Below are 22,048 nucleotides of genomic sequence, written 5' to 3' on the forward strand. Positions count from 1 at the left end.
GGGCTGCTGGAAGACGGCGGGGTGTCCCTGACTGCTCCATCTCGCCAAGGGGGCCGATCCTGCGGCCTCTGGTTGCCACGTGGGGCGTGCCGTCCTAAGCTGACCGCCCGGACCCTGAAGCCTGATTGCTGAGTGCCTGGAGGCCGCGATTTCTCCGCTGCCTGTGCCGGAGGTGAGGAGTTTGGTTCTTTTGGGACCGCGTCCGCCCCTGTAGCACGTACTCTGTCCCGCCCCGGTCCGCCTGCGCCTGCTGCATCGGACCTCCCGCCCAGCCGGTGTGAGGATGACGACGGTGCCCCCGGTTGAGGCGTTCATAGTGGACGGCCCGCCATCCGCCCAGGTGGCCAAGTGGAAAGAGTGGCTGGAGCGCCTGGAGAACTATTATGCCGCAGTCGGCCTCAAGCCCGAACGACATCGGCCCATGCTACTGCATCTGGGTGGTGCGGCCATTCACCGGCTGGCCAAATCCGTGGTGGAAGCCGGCCCTCCCCACACCTATGCCACGCTCAAGGCAGCTCTGACCGCGCATTTTGAACCCCTAGCAAATCCAGATTACGAACGTTTCCTCCTACGTCAAGCTAGGCAACTACCGGAGGAATCGGTTGACACCTTCTATGCTCGGTTGAAGGAGCTGGCGAGCACCTGTACCCTCCCGGACACAGACGACGAGCTGCGGGCCCAGTTCATCCAGGGCTGTTCGTCCGTCAAGTTGAGGGAAAGGATCCTCGAAACGCCCGGCATCTCCATGGCCGACATTCTCACCATGGGCCGGTCTAAGGAGTTGTCCAAAGTGCGTGCCGCACATATGGAGACAGCCCTTCAACGTCAAGTGAAGACGGAGCCAGTGAACGCGGTGGTGGCGACGACCTCGAAGAAAGCAAATTCAAAGAGAGCGGAGCAAAGCAAACCACCACCCTCGTCTCGTTCCTGCTACATGTGTGGAGGACCGTACCCGCACCAAGGTCAATGCCCTGCACAGGGGAAAAGGTGTACGGCGTGTCGTCGTCTAAACCATCTGGCCAAAGTATGCCGCTCGGCGGGACGTCAACGACAACAAGGTCGGCAGATCAATGCGGTGGAGGCCCCTCTACAGGAGGCGGAGGAAGATGATATGGACGACGATGAAGACGAAGGCACGGTCCATGTCATTCACGCCCTGCAACCGGATGGATGTCCGAGGCGGAGGGCCCCAAAGTGTCACGTCAAGATTGCAGGACATCTGACGCCGGTCCTGATTGACACAGGTGCGTCCATAAACATAATGGCCCAGTCCATGCTGAGATCTTTCCCGACACAGCCTGTCCTAAAGCCAACGTCCATACAGGTGTTTGCCTATGGCTCCGGCACACCACTCACGGTGCTAGGCGTTTTCACCACCGACATCGCCAATGAGGCTCACTCCGTTCGCACAAAAGTGTACGTCACCAAGGAGGGTGCGGGAATGCTGCTGGGCTGTCGTACGGCGGAACATTTGCAACTGGTGGTGTTTGCCTTCGCTGTGCACCTGGAAGATGTTGAGTCACTGGTGGACGAGTTTCGAAACCTGTTTGACGGAATCGGATGTTTAAAGAACCACCTGGTACGGCTACACGTAGACCAATCAGTGCAACCGGTTGCTCTCAAGCACCGGAGAGTAGCGTTCCATCTGCGGCCGAAGGTCGAGGAAGAACTAAGAAAGTTGGAGGCCGCTGACATCATTGAGCGAGTGGAAGGACCGACACCATGGGTCTCCCCCATTGTGATAGCCCGAAAACCGAAGCAACCAGGTGAAGTCAGAATATGTGTGGACATGCGTCTGCCGAATCGTGCCATCAAGCGGGAACGCCATCTGACACCCACGGTCGACGACATCGTTGCGGAGGTCAGCGGATCGCACTGGTTCTCGAAGATGGACCTCCGGGCAGGTTACCATCAACTCCTGCTGGATCCCGAGTCAAGGGCCATAACCACTTTCTCCACCCATGTGGGACTGCGCCGCTACAAGCGCCTCAGTTTTGGGGTGTCCAGCGCGGCGGAAGTGTTTCAGGACACCATCAGAAGTGTATTGGCTGGCCTCAGTGGGGTTATAAACGTCAGCGATGACATCCTGGTACATGCACCGACTCTGGAGGAACACATGACCCGTCTACGATGCGTATTCCGGAGGCTCCAGGACAGTGGCCTGACGCTACATCGTGAAAAGTGCGAATTCCTAAAAAAGGAGATAGCGTTCTTTGGATATCACTTCTCACAACAGGGGGTGTCGCCCGACCCCGCGAAAGTCCGTGACATCCAGACGGCTCCTGCCCCGACCACAGTTACCGGAGTGAGAAGTTTCCTGGGCATGGTCACCTACTGTGGTCGGTTCATCCGGAATCTCACGAACCTAACGGCACCCCTACGGGACCTCACAAAGAACGCTGCCACATGGGAATGGGGTCCCGCTCAAGAGGATGCTTTTCAGGCCACCAAACACGCTTTGTCTGCCGAAACCACCTTGGCGTATTTTGACCCCGCCCGGGAGTCTGAACTATCGGTGGATGCCAGTCCCATTGGTTTGGGTGCCGTTTTGTCCCAGAAGCAACTGGACGGTGAGTCGGCCCCGGTAGCCTACGCGAGCCGGGCTCTAACGGAAACAGAGCAAAGGTACTCACACATCGAAAAAGAGGCGATTGCAATACACTGGGGGTGTCGCCATTTCCACCTCTATTTGTATGGACAGCCATTCACAGTTCACACTGACCACAAACCGCTGATTCCTCTCTTCATGGGCGTGTCGTCGAAACCACCTCCAAGAATTGAAAAGTGGATCCTGCAGCTGCAAGAGTACCAATTCACCGTCATCTACCGCCCCGGGACACAAAACCCGGCGGACTTCCTGTCCAGACATGCCCGGCCGGTTACCCGAGAAGAGGAGTCTGAAGCTCAAGAGACGGAGGAGTACGTCAGGTTGGTGGTGGAACGCTCTCGCCCTCTGCCCATCAGGCTAGAGGACATCCTGGAGGCGACCAAACGAGATGACTGCTGGGAGATGGTGATCTCAGCGATTGGATCAGGAAGGTGGCACTCCCTGCTGGAGAACCTGGCACACCGTACAGTTGATGCACAGGTGGCGTTGAAAGCTCTTCACAACGTCCGGTCCGAATTGGCTGTGTCCCCCGAGGGATGCCTGATGAGAGGCACGCGCCTAGTTATCCCCAGGTCACTACAGCAGCGAGTGGTGGATTTAGCTCACAACGCGCACCAAGGGGTGGTTAAGACCAAATCACGCCTGAGGAGCAAGGTGTGGTTCCCGGATTTGGACAGTGTGGTGGAGAGAACAGTCCGGTCCTGTGCGCTCTGCCAAGCGGCGGGGCCCGCTGATCCGCCTGCCCCAATCTTGACGGAGGACATACCTCCTCACCCGTGGAACCGGGTGAGTGCAGATTTTGGGAGCCTACCGGATGGCCGACACATGCTTGTCGTCATTGATGATTTTTCAAAATACCCCGAGGTGGAGATAATGGACTCCATTACTGCAAGCCACACCATACCTCGGTTTGAGAAAATCATGGCCAGCCATGGGTTAATCAAGGAGCTACGCACGGACAACGGTCCACCATTCGCCAGCCACGAGTTCTCTGAATACCTCAGGTCAAGAGGTGTCCGACATGTGAAAATCACACCCCGGTGGCCACAGGCTAATGGTGAAGCGGAGCGCTTCATGCGCACCCTGAACAAAGTACTCCGGATAGCAATATCCCGAGAACAGAACATGGAGTGTGCCCTGTACAACTTCGTGAAAGAATACCGACTGACACCTCACTCGACCACCATGGCCAGCCCTGGGTCTTTGTGTAACCAACGGGTGCTGAATGATGTGTTTCCTCAGGTGACACTATCCTCGCCTGCGTATCGTCAAGTATCCAAACGCCTCCGACAGAGGCGGGCCAAGAATGACCGAATGTCCCAGAGGCGCCATGCCCGAAGCAGCGCGTTGGTGGCCGGTGATTTGGTGCTGGTGAAGAATCGACATCCCCGAGGGAAGTTCTCCCTTACTTTTGAACCCGAGCCCTGGGTGATCCAGACAGTAAAGGGCACGATGGTCACTGCCCAGAGGGGTCGCAAGACAGTTACCAGGAACGTCTCCCAGTTCAAAAAGTACCAGTGCCCGGCACAACCAAGTGAGGTGGGGCCAGAGTCTGAGGATGGCGAAACAATGGGTGACGTCGTCAACGAGGAGAATGCCTCACCTGGGTCAGCCCCCCCAATGCCCGAGGCAGCTGTGGAACATTCGCCGGGGGCAGCTGGAGCTGAAGGCAGTAGAGCTGGGAGCGAAGGTCGAGGTGGTCACAGATATCATCTCCGAGCCAACCCGGCGGTGTCGTCTCGACTGAAAGGTTTTGTGATGGACTGAGGAAAAGAAATGCAGTGGGTTTTCTCTCTTTTTCCTCGTTCTTTTTCTTCTTCTCTTCTCTCTCTCTCTCTCTCTCTCTCTCGCTCTCTCTCTCTCTCTTTTTTCCCTCTCTCTCTCTCTCCCTCCATCTCTCTCGTCTTCCATACTGGAAGGGTTTTTCTCTACCCGGTGTTGGTGTTTGTTTTTGTTTGCCATGATAAAGGAGGAATGTTATGTTTAAGGGGAACACCCCCCTGCCCATGGAGAGGGTGGTCTAGCCTGTGACCCGGAAGAGGTCAGGGGAATAAATGGGGGCTGAACCGGATGATCCGGGTCAGTGCACCGAAGCACAATCCCTGCGTAGGTGTGTGTTATTTTCTTCTCCCCGAGTCTGGAGATCTTGCTGCCTGCCTACCTTGGTTGCTGTACTCGCCGGGCCCCCTAGCACACAACACCCAGCTGTGCCCCCAGCGGCACAGCGAGGTAAATAGAGCCAATGGGACAGGACATTAAGGGGTTACTTAGAGTTTGGCATATGTGGGACGTCCATGAGCCAGGCGGGTGTCGCGTTTGCCTCATTTAGAGTGCATGCTTGGCTGCAAACTCTAGATAGGGGGTGGATAGACATCAGCCTGTGCTTTGAGTGGCTGTTTCACATCGGCCAAACTCTGAACAATCCCCGATGCAGAAGGCAAGTCTCATGGCTGGGGCAGCTGCTGGCTTTACTCAACCCATGCTCCATCTCACCTGCCATTACAGCCAGGACACCCCGAGGCACAGAGCAGCTTTGGCGTTTCTCTTCCCCATTGTTTCCATCAATGCTAATAACTGTGCCTGCCCACCTTACCCGATTTTGTTATCTTGATCATTATATTTTACTGCATTGCACTAAATTGTGCAGGAATGTTATCAGACGAATTCCTTGACTTTAATGTGTTTTGGTGTGGCTAAAATTCTTTACACACTTTCTCTCAGAGAAGCCTGTCGCTTTTGCCAACGACGCTGAGGCGAAGTCCAGGATTCTTCATAGAAACCTACTTTTCTGCACCATATTCATTTGGGGGAGCTTACCACATCAGGCATCGAGGCTGAGGCCACTATCCCTTGTAGTATTCAACCCACTTCCCGACACAACTCTATTCTTGCTCTGTACATCTTAAGCCCCCTTTCCACAAATGCCTGCTGCCTTCTGAAGCACCTTGTCTGCTGTCGCCCAGACTGGAGGCCAAAAGAGACCTTTCCCCATGGGGCACGATAGCCAACTAGGAGCTGTAGTACATGTTTATGGACCTGCGCCTAATGAGACTGGCTTGCTTTATCAAATGTAGCCGTGGCCTGGTGCAGCTGGCATTCATCCACACAATGTAGGTCCTCTAAAACATCTTATCGTCTCGGATCAGGGTGCAAGATGTGTAATATTAGCATAAAGGGAAGATAACCAAGCAGAGGAGAAGCGAATTGCAAATATGTGACCGGGTCAGGACTTCTACCAAAAGGAGACACTAAGAAGAAGGAAGTTGAATTGGCCTCTCAGAAGAAACGTGAGCAGAAAATGGGGTGGACAATAGATCAGTTGAAAGTAGAGCTACATTAAAAAGGAATAAATAGTAGTAAAGGGGCATTCTGAGGAGATATCAGCTGAAACGACCCTTTCGAAACACAAAGATGTAAACACTGACAGACCATGGGAAGGCTGTGGGAGGAGCCCCTCTCTGAAGACGAGAAGAACTATTCTACGGATTTGAGGACAACTACAAGACAGGGAATGATCATTGAGACAGACACCTATCATTTGAAATCTGCGGCTGATCACATCAGTGACAGAACAGAGGTGGTGCCATGGTACAAAAGTACTACAGGGAATAAGACAGGCTGGCTCACCCTTAGTTTACTATGGTGATCCTGAACATGTTCTTGGAAGTAATGACAGGCGACCAGGGGAGAAGATAAAATAAGAAACAAAAAGAGACGTGTTACAATTGAATCCTTTGTGTTCTCAGAACCAATAGGGTATCTGAGTTCACATACATACAGAGATGTGGTTATACACACATTTGCACCCTTTCCTGGCAGACCTCTCAATTTCCCTCTCTTGCTATTCCCTTTACCTGAAATGCCTGTGCCAATTATGAGAGAACCCTCAGTTGTTTCAGCAGGACAAGGGTGTTCCCAGGTGCACAGAAGGAAAGGAGCTGTTCGAATACGCAGTAGAGCATTTCTCTCCGTTCCTCTCCCTCTTTTAACAATCTAAGCCCATGATGGTATTTCCCAATATCAGTTTCAGAGCTGTTGACAGCAGAGGTAGGATGCAGCATGCAATGCCTTCTTTTCAGCCAAAGACTACATGTCTTTACTACTGTCTTCATAAGAGCCTTCGTTCCCCTACAGACTACAAAGACTTGAGCAACTCATGTAGGGCTTTCTTACAATATGCATTGGAATGTCCCCTTTCAGTTACCTAGTCTTAGTGATACTGAGTTGCCATAACATGCAAGATATATCAGCTTCTTTACTATGTGAGGCACTAGACTAACCAGCTGCCTATCTTTTCCTGACTCTGGTTGAAGCTACTTCCAATTTAGAGGGCCATGGGACCCATCAAGTCAGGGAAGGAGAAAGGGGCTGGTACCTTTAGAGGGGACTGAAGCCCCAACTGTTAACCAGTAGGACTGTGTCCCCTTCAGCTAAACAAGCGTTGTTAAACGGCCGGTTAAAACTGTGAAGGCAAAAGAATTACTGCAGGGACCAGGATAGGCGCCCACCATCACGCAAGACTTGGTTGGCATTCGGGTCCTACATCCTGCGCTTTGTTCCCTTGATAGCTCAGACAGGCCTGTCAGAGCACAGGTCCTCTACAATTTGCTCAAGCATATGCCACCCAAGAGCACAGCAAATATGCAAACCAACTTTCCATTGATTCTGGGTTCCCCACAAAAGCCGGGAGGGCAGTAGGAGGTATCCAGGAAGAAGAGAAATATTATTTGGTGTTGAAATTATTTAGAGGGCTCCAGCCTAAAACTCATAACCATACTTGGCTTCATTTAATTGGAGGCAACTACTTGTACATAGCATTTCTCACACAATATGTTCGCAGAGGAACTAGACAAGGATGCCCATTGTCCTCCTTGCTTTTTTCACCTGTGATTGAACCCTTAGCTAGGCTTATTCAATGTGATACCAAGATACAGATCTGGAAGTGCCGTGGGGTGGGGGGCAGGATATCCATATATGCAGACGATGTCCTGCTTTATTTGACAAACCTGCAGGAATCTGGACCCTGGGTGATGAGTCCTGCCCCTCCATGGTGGGCCTTGGGGTGGGTGCTGCAGAAAACTAGGTTTTTGTTGTAGGACCCCCACCCCCCCCCTCCTTATTTTTTGCCTGGCTTTTAATGCAACTTTGACTGAGGTGTATTGGGTCCCTGCTGAGCAGATTCCCAGTACCAGTGTTCTTTCCCCAAAACTGTACCACAATTGGCACAGCTTCAGTACTCCTTGTGAGTCACTAGTAAATGGTACCCCCTTGTACCTAGCGCATTGACGCTGGAGGGGGACCCCAAGGGTAGCAGCACCAATTGTACAACCATAGGGTCCCCTCACCAAGGCTCTGCACTCTGCCATTGCAGCCTGCGTATCTTGGTGCATACAAAACTGTCAACATCCTTGTGTCCCATGCCCACAGACACTGCACAGGATATAGGTAAGACACCTCTTTAGAAGGCCTTCGCCCCAAAGCAGGGTGCACTATATCTCCTGTGAGGCCATATCTGCATAAGCAGACATACCCCTGCAATATCCATGTAGAATCCTGGATATTGTAAGTGACCAGGTGAGCCTTAGTAAGAACACAGGCTGGACACCCGTTATTAAGAGTTCCCCAGCTCCATGATGGCTTCACTGAAGTATGGGATGTTTGGTACCAAACATCTCGACATAATAAACCTGCACTGATTCCAGTGTCAGATTTATTAAAAATTGCACACAGAGGATCCCTTAGAGGGGTCCCCTGAAACCTACCAACCCTTAGTGTGGTCACTGACTGGCCTAAGGCAGCCTGCTACCACCAGACATGGCTCAGACCTCATGGGGTGAGTGCCTGCGCGCTCAGAGGTCGAGGACAATGCCTTTCCTGGGTGGAGGTGTTCACTCCTACCCCAGATCAGGAAGAGACATCTGTGGCTGGGAGCTTCAAAGGTCGTGCCACCTTTGTAATGCGACTCCAGTCTCTCCAGTTAGAGAGCGCAGACCGCTTTCTTGTACTCAACTCCTTTTTTGGCTTGAGGACAAGTGGGAAAACTTAAAAAAGAATAGGAGGTGTGCCCCACTCCGCCAATTGCAATCCTCAGATGCTTGAAGCGAGGTGAAGTATACAATTAGGATCAGGGAAATGCACACCCCCAAGTGCGGTGAGTATTTAGAGGGTGTAGTCACCCTTAAGGGACGTAGCTCATTTGCAACTACCTGGCACTCCCTTTAAACGCCCCTGACGGTAGTATTTAAGTGCCCCCACTCCCCCGAGCACTGAATTTCAGTTCCTGACAATCTAAGAAGAGCAGGACACTACAGAGTTGCACCAGCAGAGAAGACTGCAGAGAACTACTGACTTAACCGAAGCCCCACCGGTCTGCCTGCAGCCCTTGATGATCCTAAGCCAAAAGACGACTCGTCCTGCAGTCCATCGACCTCCAAAGCCTTGGGAGGACTGCCTGCCTTCAATAAAGATCAAGATCTCCAGAGAACAGCGGACTTGTTCACCAGCAACAAACTTCAAGCAAGGCCTTTGTAACCTGCAGAACCAAGAAACCCTGCGCACATTTCACCTTTGCACTCGACCACTCCAGACCGAATACAAATGGCCCACTGGTCCCAGTAAGGTTCCCCAGCGCTCCAGAGCCCGAGTCCAGCATAGGTTGACTCTCCCCAGACTCCTAGACGTCGCCTGCAGCCTCTGCAGGGAGTCCCCCTCAACCGCGAACTGCTCTGGTAAGACGTTTAGGACTTCAAAAGACACCCCTGCACCCGCCGGCCAGGGGACTTGGTGAAGCGGACCAAAGGTGTGTCGACGTCTCTGAGCATGGCAACTTACCTCCGTTTGTTTCCTTCGACCAGCCTCCTGGCCTGAGCCTGCAGCACATTTCTGATTTTGTCTTTCTCCATTGCTTTACATTGGGCACCTCACGCTATGTTGGTACCCTGCACCCGGCTACTCCTGTGCCGCTGGTGGTGTCGTGTTGGTACAACTTAGGACCCTGCGCAGTGCTTGCTTCAAACCCCGGCAGAAACTGGCTCCTCAAGCCGCAGCTACTTACTGGTAACAGCCTCTGTTTGATTGATCCATTCTTCATTGATTTGTATTGGGTGCCCGACACCGTATTTGCACCCTGCACTCGCCCGCCTCTGTGCCACTGGTGGTGTACTGTTGGTGCTGAACTGAACCTTGCCTAATAATGACCTTAGCTCCAAAAGACTGGTCTTGTAAGTCGATGTTACCAATATGTATGCTGAACTTTTTTTCCTCCTATAGGTTAACATTGCAAAGGCTGAAAATTGCAGAGTCCACTTTTGAGACTGAAAAGTATTTCTATTGCAAAACGTATTTACCTAGGACGAAGTTCTGTGGTTCTACGAAATAAATATAACCAAGTATTATTTTTAGAAATTGGTTTTGGATTTATTAATGAAGTGAGTGTCTCAGTTCTTGCCATGCCACTGTGTGAACAACAAATGCTTAACACTGCCCTCTGATAAGCCTAATTGCTCGCCCACACTACCACAAAAGAGAGCATTAGTATTATCTAGTTTAGGCTCTAAAAAGCCTCTAGGGATCCCTGGACTCTCTGCACACTTTACCCCTTTTTGGAATAGTATATAGAGAGCCAGTTACCTACACATAGAATAAATGTTCCCAGTTGCCTTCAGACGGGGGCATCGCAGATATTCAACTGTATTACTGGGCCTCACAATTGCTGGTTATTAATGACTTGGATGAATGGGGCATGGGGAGGACACGGCCTATACACTAGAGCTCTCCCTACTGTGTTTGAATAATGTCAGCCCTTTACTTTTCAGGGGGCCTCTCCCCCGCTCCCTCTCAGAGCCCACTAAGGTGGTGTTCTCCACATGGCGCTGAGGCGACTGGGGTGGGAAAAGCAAACCACACAACAGACCCCATTGTGGAGGGGGCAACGACTTGCCACCTCAAAGGCTTCCAAAACTGGCTAACATTGGCATTACCTCCCTGGGCGATGTGTGGTAGGGAATGTTCATTAAAACATTTCAAGATTTGCAAGCATAGTTCACACTTTCCAACACATAGTTTCACAAGTACAGTTATGACACACTCCAATGTCATCAGGGGGAACTTATTAATCCTCCTCGAGTATAAATCGCTTGAGCAAAACTGCTTCAGGGCCCCATGGGCAAGGGAGGGGTTTCACAAGTATATAAATCATTGGTCCTTAACTCCCTGGACAAATGTGATCTCCTCAAACAAAAATGGAAGGCCTGCGTTTGCCCTTTAACCGATGCAGACTGGAGGGACGCACAAATGGCTCCTCGTGTGCATGCCATCTCCTCCTGACTGCGCACTGCCCAACTTCATTATCTGCATACCACTTATCTAATACCGGGCGTCACTGGAGAGTGAGTAGGGGCCCTACTTCACAGCGTAACCAATGAGCGGCCCCTGGGGCAGACTTTTACCATGAGGTGTGGCCATGTCTCATTATCGTGCAAAATTGGTCTTCTGTTGGTGTGGTACTGGTGGAAGTATTGGAGAAGCCAGTGGAACTTTCTCCCTAACTGGCATTCTTGGGAATCTTGGAGGGCCTTGGGGGACCCAGGGGAGAACGCACTTGGTGGGTATGGGCACATTGTTTGCTATGCACACCCTCCCAAGATTGCGAGCTGGCACTTGATGATGGAACTGGTGCTCCAAACTGGAGGAACCCATTAGCTGGGCATGGGGTTGACCACATAAGCACGCCAGGATATGTGGTCGGTGGTTGACTTACTCTGGACTCTACTGGCTGAGAGGCTGATCCTCATTCGGTTTTAGTTCAATCTGGAATTCAGCGTGGGAATGGGGGGGGGGGCGGGGGGGCGGGGGGGTGGAGGGTACAGTTGTTTATATTGTTGTTATTGTAAATCCAGAAAATGTGGTTATAAATAAAAAGGTTTGTGAAATAGGCAGGAATATTTTTCATGCTAGGTTGTCCTTGTTGAGTCCACACCCTCCTTCCCCAAGGAAACAGGGCATGGGCAAAGCAGGGAACGTTTTGTAATTAAACAATATTACAAATTAATTATAGCAGATGAAATGCATAGTGAATTAAAAGTATAGTTCATTAAACAAATAGTACATCTCTACTGCCGTCCTCTCTATGAGAGGTACATGAGTAGGGGTTGAACAAGGTTGAGGCCAGTGCACAATGGGAGGGGGACAGGTGCAGCCCCCCCTGGCCTTGCATAAACTTAAAGCTATATACACACAACTTCCGAGCTACTTGTCATTTTGCACAAGGTGACCAAGAACTGCAAGTGCAAAGGAGCTGGATGGTTTGTTAGAAATACCCGACACTTTCCGCTATTGCTGTGAGCAGGAAAGGTTTCTTAATCCGCCACGCGCGGAGAGGGCTTGGCACGTACCGCTTCGCAGTTCAGGCACCGGGTTTCATTGGTCAGCGTGCCTTGGAAGATCTCGTGCACCCAGGTGAGGGCGGCAATGTCGCGCTCCCCGCTCGGGAGGCTTCCGTTCGGCAGCTTGCCGTTCTGTTTCTCCTGCTTCTTCTCGTCCTGCAGCAGGTCAGCGATGGTGTTGAGCAGGTAGTTCAGGAACTCGTGCGCGTCCTGCTGCATGTAGTTATCGAATAACTCTGGGGACGGAAGACAAAGAGGTTTGCAGCGGTCTGACAACTCACAGGCAGCATGTAGCAATCAAACTCTTAGCACCAAACGCAAGGTAAGGAAGATTCATCAGTCGGTTCAGCAGGGAAGCTATTTATGCATATATTTTTCAATTATTTTTGGTGTCTGATGTACCACAAATCTTCGGTCCAAGCAGCAACACACTGCTTTACAGAGAACAGTTCACTGCAGCAGAAGCACTGCAAACAAGTGTTGTACACAGACCAGCATTGTTTATGAGAGGGATGTGGGACATGCATTTGGGACAGTAACAAAACACACAACTAAGGGGTTTTTTGTTTTCTCACACTTGCACAATTTACGCTACGCACATTAACAACTTGACACACAGTAAAATATGAACAAACCTCCCACAGGACGCAGGTCCATTATTTTATAGCTTTTCCATCACATTGCTGGAACTCTGTAGGATCAATCAGTGGCAAAGTAAGGGTGCCATGGACCCAGTACAAAGAGGGAAAACGGCCTCATAACTGCTGGCTGCGTGCCAAAATGCAGCAGTAATTGGATTTCGGTGGCCTCCTCAGAGCCCTGGTGGCAAAGCACCTGCTGCACCATTGATAGCTACACCTCTGATCGCCCTAGCCTTCTCTCCCGTTCGTGTCTCTCAACAGGAAGAGAAACAGAGAAGGGAGGAAAGACGGACAGAGATGGAGAGTGAGGGAGAGAGGAGAGGAGGCGAGGAAAGAAGGGGGAGGAGAGGGAGGGAGGAAAGGGGGGCAAGTAGATAGATAGAGGGGATAGACAGACAGACAGACAGACAGACAGACGTGTTATACTCCCGGGATAGGCCCATGTAGCGAGCTTATTTGTTACATTGGCCTATTTTTCAGCAGCGACCTTTTGTGCATATTTGCGTGCGCGACAATGTTGGATTAGTTTCCCTGAAACTACACTTGTTTACACATTTAGCGTCGCACAACATAATCCCAATGCCCTGATCATCATGTACAAGGTTTCTTCTCAAACTATGTACAAATTTCATCTCTATCTTCATCCACAGGGCAACAGGGCTATCTACAGTTCCATAACAGCACTAATGTATACGCACATCGCAAGGCTGCTTTCCATGATAGAAGATGAGCATCCCGATAGATTAGGAGAGGAGGCATTTCAGCTGACAACGAGGGTCCCTGCATGCTGAGACTTCACCACACAGCGGTCTGACATCTCGTGAGGGGTGTCCAGTTCGTGACCAAGACGGGGTCCTTTATTCTCTCCCATCAGGTAATGGGGTTGGATCGTCCATTGGGGGGTGGGGGGGGATTCTTGGCTCTACACCTACACACACTCTAGGTACACTTCAAATAGGGTGGGCATAGTAGGAGTACGCTCAATTACAGCCTTGTTTTATATGCTTGAATATATACACTGTTTTAGCACCATGGTAGAACATATCTACTACTTCCGCTTTTGGTGCTTGTAATCGCTTTTATCTGCTTCTGTCTATTAATCATTGCAGCACACATATTTTATACAAGAATAACATTGGTTCAATAAATATATTGAAAACATCCTACTGTCTATTCTCTGTATACCTCTCTGAGAATAAGTGAGCACGAGTGATTGAGGGAAAGGCTCTGTACCATTTCCACAATCCCGGAGGGGTCAGTCTTGTCATGTTCAGTGGCTGCACGAAACCATTCGCTCCCTGATAAGGTTAGGGGGGCTTACGGTGGCACTGTGATCTAGCTGGTCTATAGGCCAACATAGCCTGCAGGGGTGTCCGGAATCTGTCTAGGCACCAAACCCCTAGTTCTAATTGTCCAACAAACACGCAGATCCTACGGAATAGTAGGAACTACATGACACAGGTGTAGGTAAATAAATATAGTGTAGACAGATAGGTATAGAGATAGCTTGAAAGATAGGTGCAGTAGGCTGATAGGTATACCTAGATAGAAAGACAGGTGAGAGAGTGAGACAGATTGAAAGGTGGACAGTTTACAGGTGAAATCAAAAGCTTCACTGCATCCCTGGCCTGTGCTCTGTGACTGTGCCCTCCAGCCTTCTACTTCCCTCACTCCCCCCTGCCCTGCCAAGAATAAACACTGATCTATCAGGTCCCACGCAAACACGATGGCCTGATAAGTAACATGTAGCTGGTGCAGGGCTTACTGTGCCCCTAACGCCCTGGGCCCTGGAACCACTGTACCAGGGCACAGGCAAGCCTCCGTGATCCATCATGCATTCATCCTTCCACTCCGGAAGAAGACTGGAACGACCCACCCAGCCACATCATATGTTCGCGCTCACAAGCAATCCGGCACGTTTTGGCCACAGAGAACTTTATCTGTGAGGTGTAGCATGTGCTTTTAGGCACAGCAAGTAGAGTCAGGACACACCTACACTACTGTAAGGCGGGGCTTTAATTGGGGCGGGGCCTTCTGGATCCTCAATCAGGCATCAATTAAAACCAGACTATGAAGCCGGTCACTATATTGATGATCTGTACAGGGAAAAACATTGATCCATTTCTCACCAATGACTGCAAAAACCATTAAAGTAACCCAAATCAGTGAGGCTGCACCTATTTACACTTCACATGTTTTACTTAATTTAATCCCCTCAGAGAATTCACTTTTCCAGCATACTGTTTTCTGCAGTTTTTTTCCCATGCATCTTGTAGTCAAGTCATAGTTTATTGTATGATTAATGAAAATCTTTACAAATTTCCAAAAATAAAAATATATATCTTTACATTCACGATTAAAACCAGACAAAATTGATGATATCCCATTGGATTATTTAGCTAAAGTGCATATGCTTAACCATCGGCATAAAATGTTATGAATTGCATTGTAAAGATGTTGCCTGAGTACATCGTTTCCTTGTTAGAACCGTGATAGTGTTTTTTGACCTTGCTGTTATATAGTTACTCCCACTCTGGTGAAAGGTAACATGAAAGACACACTATCAGTGAGTCAACACAATGTCAAACTAAAATTATGTACTGCCTATTTAAAATTTTTAAAAACAACAAGCTAGCTAATTAGAAAGCCCTAAAAAATACCAGGATCCTGGAAGAAAGTGCAATTATACAGTAAGAGTAAAATGTGTTTTTAAAAACCAACTTCTATGGTCCTGCTAACTAAATGGTCTCTTGATATGTTTTACATTCAGTCCATTTATTATGCAGGTGGGTCAGCTGGGCCCATGCCAGGTTGGTCATACTTCTTTATCTTCCTCCAGATTGTCTTTCCGTAAAAGTTTTCTTACCTCTGCCAGGTATTTTACACCTCGGCAGGCCAAGATTATAGAGGAGCCATCCAACCAGCGTATCACGGCTTGCCTGCACGTGTAAATAATCAGTTTGTTAAAAATGGATTTTAAATACTGTCTCCTCAGGACCGTGACTACTGAGCATACACATGTAGATGAGTTAAAGATTCCTTGTAAAAGCCACATAGTCGACACTGCGCTGTATGTTCGATGTTTTTCGAGGACGGCTGTAGGTCTTTTGAATCGTGCAGGCCCATCCGATAGTCTGTATAGCACTTTTTTAACTGCAGGCTAAAATGAGATGTTAAATATTCTTGCGGCTTTAAAGATTTATAAGAGGTGATGACAGTCCACCCATGCCAACGTTTGGAGATCGTTATTTTATCTTCCAGAAAAGATTTCTTTTTTGCTGCATTATTGACCGCTTTACTGATGCTTGCTCTATCTGTTCTATTTTTCCATGCGGTTTGTATTTCCAGGTCGGCCAATGATGTTCTCAAATAGCTTCCCCATGAGCTCGGTGTTTCTTGGCCCATCTGGTACTTAATTTCTTCCCAGCATAAGCAGTTCATTGTGTCTGGATCAGAGGAGCGGAAGTTCTGGCCTAGCTTAACAAAGCCGCTCATGCCCCGGAATTTCTGATTCTGGAGGCCGAATTCCAGCTGGACCGGAGCTGGAGAGGCAGACTTTGGCAGATTGAAAACGGCCTTATAAACCTTCGTCTGAAGATCATTTAATAAATCAGCCTCCTTGCCGCACCAAGTGACTAAGCCATATGACAGAGTGGGCAGAATTTGCGCAGCCATCACTTTTAAGAGGTGGTTATGATTCGGGCAATCAATTCTTTTTTTTAGTAATCTGTATGCAAAGATTAGCGATTGCGCTTTGGCTTTTATGGCCAATTTATGTTCCTTGTGTGTTATGCCCTGCCCTATTGTTATGCCAAGATATTTGTAGGACCCTTGCTCTTCCACAGTTACCCCTTTCACCGACCATTTAAACTTAATTTTTTTAGTGTCCACTAGGCGAACTACTTTGGTTTTCTCTTTATTTAGTTCCAAGTTTTCCGGTTCCAAATAGGATGCTTGGTTATTTATCGCTCTTTGTAGCCCAATGGGGGTTTGGCTCAACACTACGATGTCGTCCGTGTACTGTAAAAAAGAAATCGGCTTATTGACCATTTTCTGTGGATGACGCAGCCATGTTTTAGACCTTGCTGCGTATGGATGCTCGAGGTTGTGCTGCATCTGTCACCTAATTTCACTCTTGCCCAGGTGTCACTATATAGGGCAGTTATTGCATTCAGTAATGGACTCTGCAATCCCCAAGATGGCCAAATTTGTTATTGTACCCATCCCTTGCCTAAAACCCATTTGGAACTTGGGAATTATGTTCTTTTCGTCCATCCAATCTCAAAGCTGGACTAGGAGACAAGAAGCGTAAAGCTTGGCCTCTACATAAATTAGAGATATCAATCTGTAGTTTCCTGGCTTACAGTGATCTCCCGGTTTAAATATTGGATGGATTATGTTCCCTTTCCAAGAATCGGGGACGTTGGTCTGCGTATAAATCTGATTGAAGAGAGGCATATGCTGCTCTGACCAGAAATCTGGGTCATTCTTAAAAAGCGCATTGGGCAGCCCATTTGGACCTGCCGCTCCCTCGGTCTTAAGTTTTTGTATTATACCTCTTAATTGTTTAATGTCGGTTAGGGTATTTTGTTTATTACTACATATCTCTAGTCCTGGGTCTTTGCATTCCGCCCTGTCCTGACTGGATGTTTGTGTTTATTTCAGTTCGAGGGACGGCCCTCTGGACCCTTCTACAGCCCCTGATTCCGTGCTACTGTACATATTTCGCACGTGTTGAGACCACATTTTCTCTCCAATTCCTGCTACTTGTTGTAGTCTTGGGCCTTTAGTCAAGTTATTCAGAATGCCCCAAAAGTCCCTGTTATTTGGCAGTTTACTTGCAAACAGTAATTTTGTCCAGATGGTTTCCTTATACGCTGTTTTTGCATTCCTCAACATCTTCCTATAGTTGTTCCTTTTTTCATTCAGTTTACTTCGATTGGTTTTTCTGCCCATTCTTGCCGCCCACGTTTGAAATCGCACCTCCTTGCGATCCTTCTCTTTTGGTCTCGTAGTTCAATATTAAACCATGGCTCCCTCCTGGTGTCTGGTCTTTTTTGGCTCCCCGGAATGGCTGGAAATTTTCGGATGAGGACCAGGGCCAGCTGTTCCCAGTTAGTTACACGTTCCTCCTCTGTCTGTGGTCCCAGTTTGCTCACATGATCCCTGGCTGTCTCCTGAATGCATTTCAAGTCCCCTCCCCGCCATTTTAATTTTCTTAGGTTAAACGTTTCAGCATGTCGTATAAGGGAATTTGTTTTTTGGGCCTGTGTGAGAGAGATGTTCATTCTCGTATTTTGAGGGAAGTGATTGCTATCTATACGCATGTCGATTTGAAATGTATCAATACAAGAGTTTAATAATGGGGTTGGAAGCTAAAGAGGGAGGATATCAAGCAGCCCCAGATAATGTTATACTAAGTAACAACCGACGGTCTATTAAATGGGCATACATCCTAGAGTCAATGGCAAATATTTATAACTGCCTTACCAACATATCCCTCTAAAAGTGAACCTGGCCAATTTCTTAAATTACATAAAGCGTTCTTTAGTGAACTATTAGAACTCATGACTAAAATACCAAAAAAAGGGACGGGTATTGTGAACTTACAGCCTGTAGGTAAATTATGGTTCAATAAAGAATGCCGAATAGCAAAATCTATTTTGGTTGAATCGGTTAAAACCAAAAACCCATTGGCAGTTAAAGAAAGTAGGAAATTATACAATAAGGTCCTGGCCAATGCAAAGTCTTCATGGGATGAGGAATTATGGTCCTGTATGCTGACGGCAGCTAAAATGAAGGACCAAAAGTTATTTTGGGAAACAGTGGCCAAGGGTAACAAAAGGGAGAAGGGCTCAAGAGAGGTTTTTCTTGATGAGGCAACTTGGATTAACCATTTTACGAATTTGTATGCCGCTCAAGGGGCCGAAGGTGCAGTGCAGGAAGAGTATGCTTTGTCGCTTGTAGATGCCGAACCCATACAAATAGTTTTCAACTTACAGGAAACAGAACTAGCTATTAATTCAGTCAAAAATGGGAAGGCTGCGCGGCTTGACAAAGTACCAGGCGACCTGTTCAAGCATGAATTGGACGTCTGGGTACCATATCTTAATCATTTGTGCAATACTGTTGCGGCTGGGGAAGCAATTCCGGACACATGGAATGGAGCGGAAATTATTACTATTTTTAAAAAGGGCGACAGAAGCAATCCTGCCAACTACCGCCCTATAAGCCTTTTAGACATAACCCAAAAAATGTATGCTAGGCATATATCAAATCGCATTGATACATGGTTGGAAGATGAATCAATTTTAACAAAATATCAATCCGGGTTCAGAGCAAAAACAGGAACCATTGACCAAGTTCTAAGGCTTTGTTGTTTGTATTGGAAATATGTCACCCTTCGCAAAGGCCACTTGTATGTGGCATTTGTTGATTTACGGGTGGCATTTGACCTTATCCCCCGAGAACTTTTGTGGGAATCATTGAAAACCCAGGGACTTCCAGTAGATTTATTAAAACTGGTCATGGGGCTACACAAGGACAACTATGCCAAGGTTAGGTGGGGTCCAACTGGGGAACTTACAAAAGCTATTCCGATAAAGAGGGGAGTACGCCAGGGGTGTGTACTGGCCCCAACTTTATTCTCCCTGTTTGTTAACGACATTCCGTCTTAAATGGAGAGTAGTGATAATGATTCACCAAGACTGGGGGGTGAACGGGTCTCGTCCCTTCTTTTTGCGGACGATACCATCCTCATTTCCCAAACACCACGGGGCCTTCAAAAGCTACTGGAAAGGTTTCAGTCTTATTGTATTTCGAAAGGTTTAGAAACTAATACTAAAAAAACAAAATACATGGCCCTGAGCCCGCATAAAAATTTTAGGAAAAATGTAATGTTAAATGGACAGAAGCTTGATTATGTGCAGAATTTTATTTATTTAGGTGTATCTATAGATTCATCCTTAGCATGGAGATCACAGCTAGAAAGGACTAAGATAGTCTTTAAACAAAACTGTCTTCCAATCCTTAAAAGACATAATAAATGCTTGAACAAGGCAGTAACTCCTGCCCTAGAGATTTTCAAGTATAAGGTACAATCAGCGGTACTATATGGGGCAGAATTATGGGGACCCGCATGTAGAAGTACATTTGAAAGCCTTGAGAACAAGTTCCTCAGGGGGTTGTTAAAATGACCTACTAATACCCCATTGACACCCCTCTTTCTGGATCTAAACATGAAACGAATAGATCAACACGCAATATTAAGACCATTATTGTTGTGGGTCAGATTGTGGACGGCTCCTGAATTACTCGACTATAAGGAAGGCTTGAAAGAAGTTATGGATCTCGATAGCTGTAATAAAGTTCATCGGTTCAAGCACGTTAGAACCTGGCTGGGCATGATTGGTTTAGCCCATTTTTGGAATGATCCTGCGGCTATGAACTCGTGCTCTAGGAAAATTGTTAAACTGTCATTTTGGTCATACGTGAGCTACGAGTCAGTGTACATAAAAACCCATGGTCCATTGACTGATAATTTTTTATTGTTTAAAGATGTAGCACTTTTTGAACCTTTTTTAGATGAGATCCATCCCCCGTTATCAAAAACTCTGTACCTAAAATTTTGATATGGTACACTTAGAACCAAGGCGCTTGAAAAAAGCTGGGCGAAGTCAAGTAGTGATCTTTGTATTTCATGTATTCATGATGCAAAGGAAGATGATTTACATATACTTTTCTTTTGCTCCAGCTATGTAACACCTAGGAAAAAGTGGATAGTGCCGCTTTGTCTTAGAATTGGTTTGAGATCTTATAAGGAGGCTAGCAGAATTCTAAAGACTGACACCAGCCAGGTGATAGTTTTTGGAGTCAGTAGATTTCTTCTTGCTGTTAACTTCATTAGAATAAAGTTGGGCTTACATTTCTAATACAAATGCACAACTATTGTTCATCAAATATCTCAAATGATTAGGACAATCATGTACTTAAATTGCATGTCTAATTATCCAGTCTGGAGGATTATTTAAAAGTTCCAAACTTTTTTTCTTCTCTTTTTATTGGTATAACCTTTTAAAATGATGTCCTAGCGGTTAGTTATTTAATTATTTTTTTAATAGTTCTTAAATTGTATTTATTATTAATTGTATTATTAATTGTTGTATAATTTTCGCCCAGGTAAATTGTGTTGTTAAGAAATCTTGCAATTAAATATTGTGTACTCGGTTGCAATGTATACACAAAGAAACAGGTTAGCTTAATTGATCCTGTTATCCTTTTTGTGTTAGGAAGTGATAAATTGTAAGAGAAATTAATGTTTTTTTATTGTATCTTTTATGATGCTAATGCGTCGAAATAAAGATTTAAATGAATGAATGAATCAATACAAGGAACCAATTTATTGCTATTAATGGGAAGTCTATTGTTGAACGAACTTTTCCACTCAAGTGTGTTATTGCCACTGGTGAATCTCCCTTAATGTTACCGTTCAGAATTGTCAGTCCAAGGCATTCTAATTCATTCGTTATTATCCGTGCTCCCCAGTTCTCCAGCCTCTTTCTTTCATTCCGATTTTTGGTTATGAGATTACAGTTGAAGTCTCCTGAGATGAACATAGGGCATCGCTTGTGAGATCTTTGCATTGCTTTTATCAAGGTCATTAAAGTAGTGTACTTTTCTTTCTGGGTCTTTCTCTTTGGGTGAATGTAAACGTTAACTAGTAGCAGTTGCCACTTTAATTTATTAAGCGGGAGCTTACCACTAATTTTGATCACTTGAACCCAATTAACACCAGCATCCAGTTCTTCAGTTGACCAGTCATTCTTTTGGGCAGCATATATCGATAAACCTCCTCGCGGGTGCCCGAAGATTGAAAATCTTTCTGCAAGAATGTGTTCTATAAATCCTGGAAATGAAGCTGGAACCATATTCCAAGTTTCCTGAAGCAGGACTATGTCTTGTTGTCGGAAAAAGGAAAAAGTTTCATGGTCCTGGACCATATCTCTAAATTCCATGAGCAGATCACAATACTGTCCGGCCTTTTTTCCCCCCCAGTTCTGGTCCTGCGTCTCTTCTTCCGTTATTGGTTTTAGCTCTTCGTTAGGTTTGCTTTTTACTCAACGCCTTTGGCACCCAAGACCAATCCAACCTGTCCAATGTTTGGCTTTCCGCATTTAGTGGGCTAGCTGATATATTGGCCCTATTTACGTAGGAAGGCATTACAGGCGTGGTGGAGCGAGCACCACGTACACATGTTTTCTGACTTTTCCCGAATGTGTCTTCCTTTTTAAAGTTTCTTGAACTGTTTAGGAGGGGGTAGGGGTACCTTGGGCGTTTATGTAGCGTTAGCGTGATTCCCCAGGCTCCGAATCTTGATCTCGTTGCGTATATCTTGACCACTATTTCCTTTGAGGACC

The 22,048-nt window shown here is 47.4% G+C and overlaps 1 protein-coding gene across 1 annotated transcript in view; it reads right to left on the reverse strand.

Moving 5' to 3' along the window:
* LOC146829562 (ubiquitin carboxyl-terminal hydrolase 12-like) overlaps positions 1 to 22,048 on the reverse strand; it is a 243,264-nt gene that overhangs the window by 67,122 nt on the left and 154,094 nt on the right. The window contains exon 4 of the mRNA XM_085608260.1: positions 12,001 to 12,227. Coding sequence (XP_085464386.1) covers positions 12,001 to 12,227 — 227 coding nt within the window. The remainder of the gene's footprint in view (positions 1 to 12,000; positions 12,228 to 22,048) is intronic.

This window comes from Triturus cristatus, chromosome 5_2, assembly GCF_964204655.1.
Source record: "Triturus cristatus chromosome 5_2, aTriCri1.1, whole genome shotgun sequence".
NCBI lineage: Eukaryota > Metazoa > Chordata > Amphibia > Caudata > Salamandridae > Triturus > Triturus cristatus.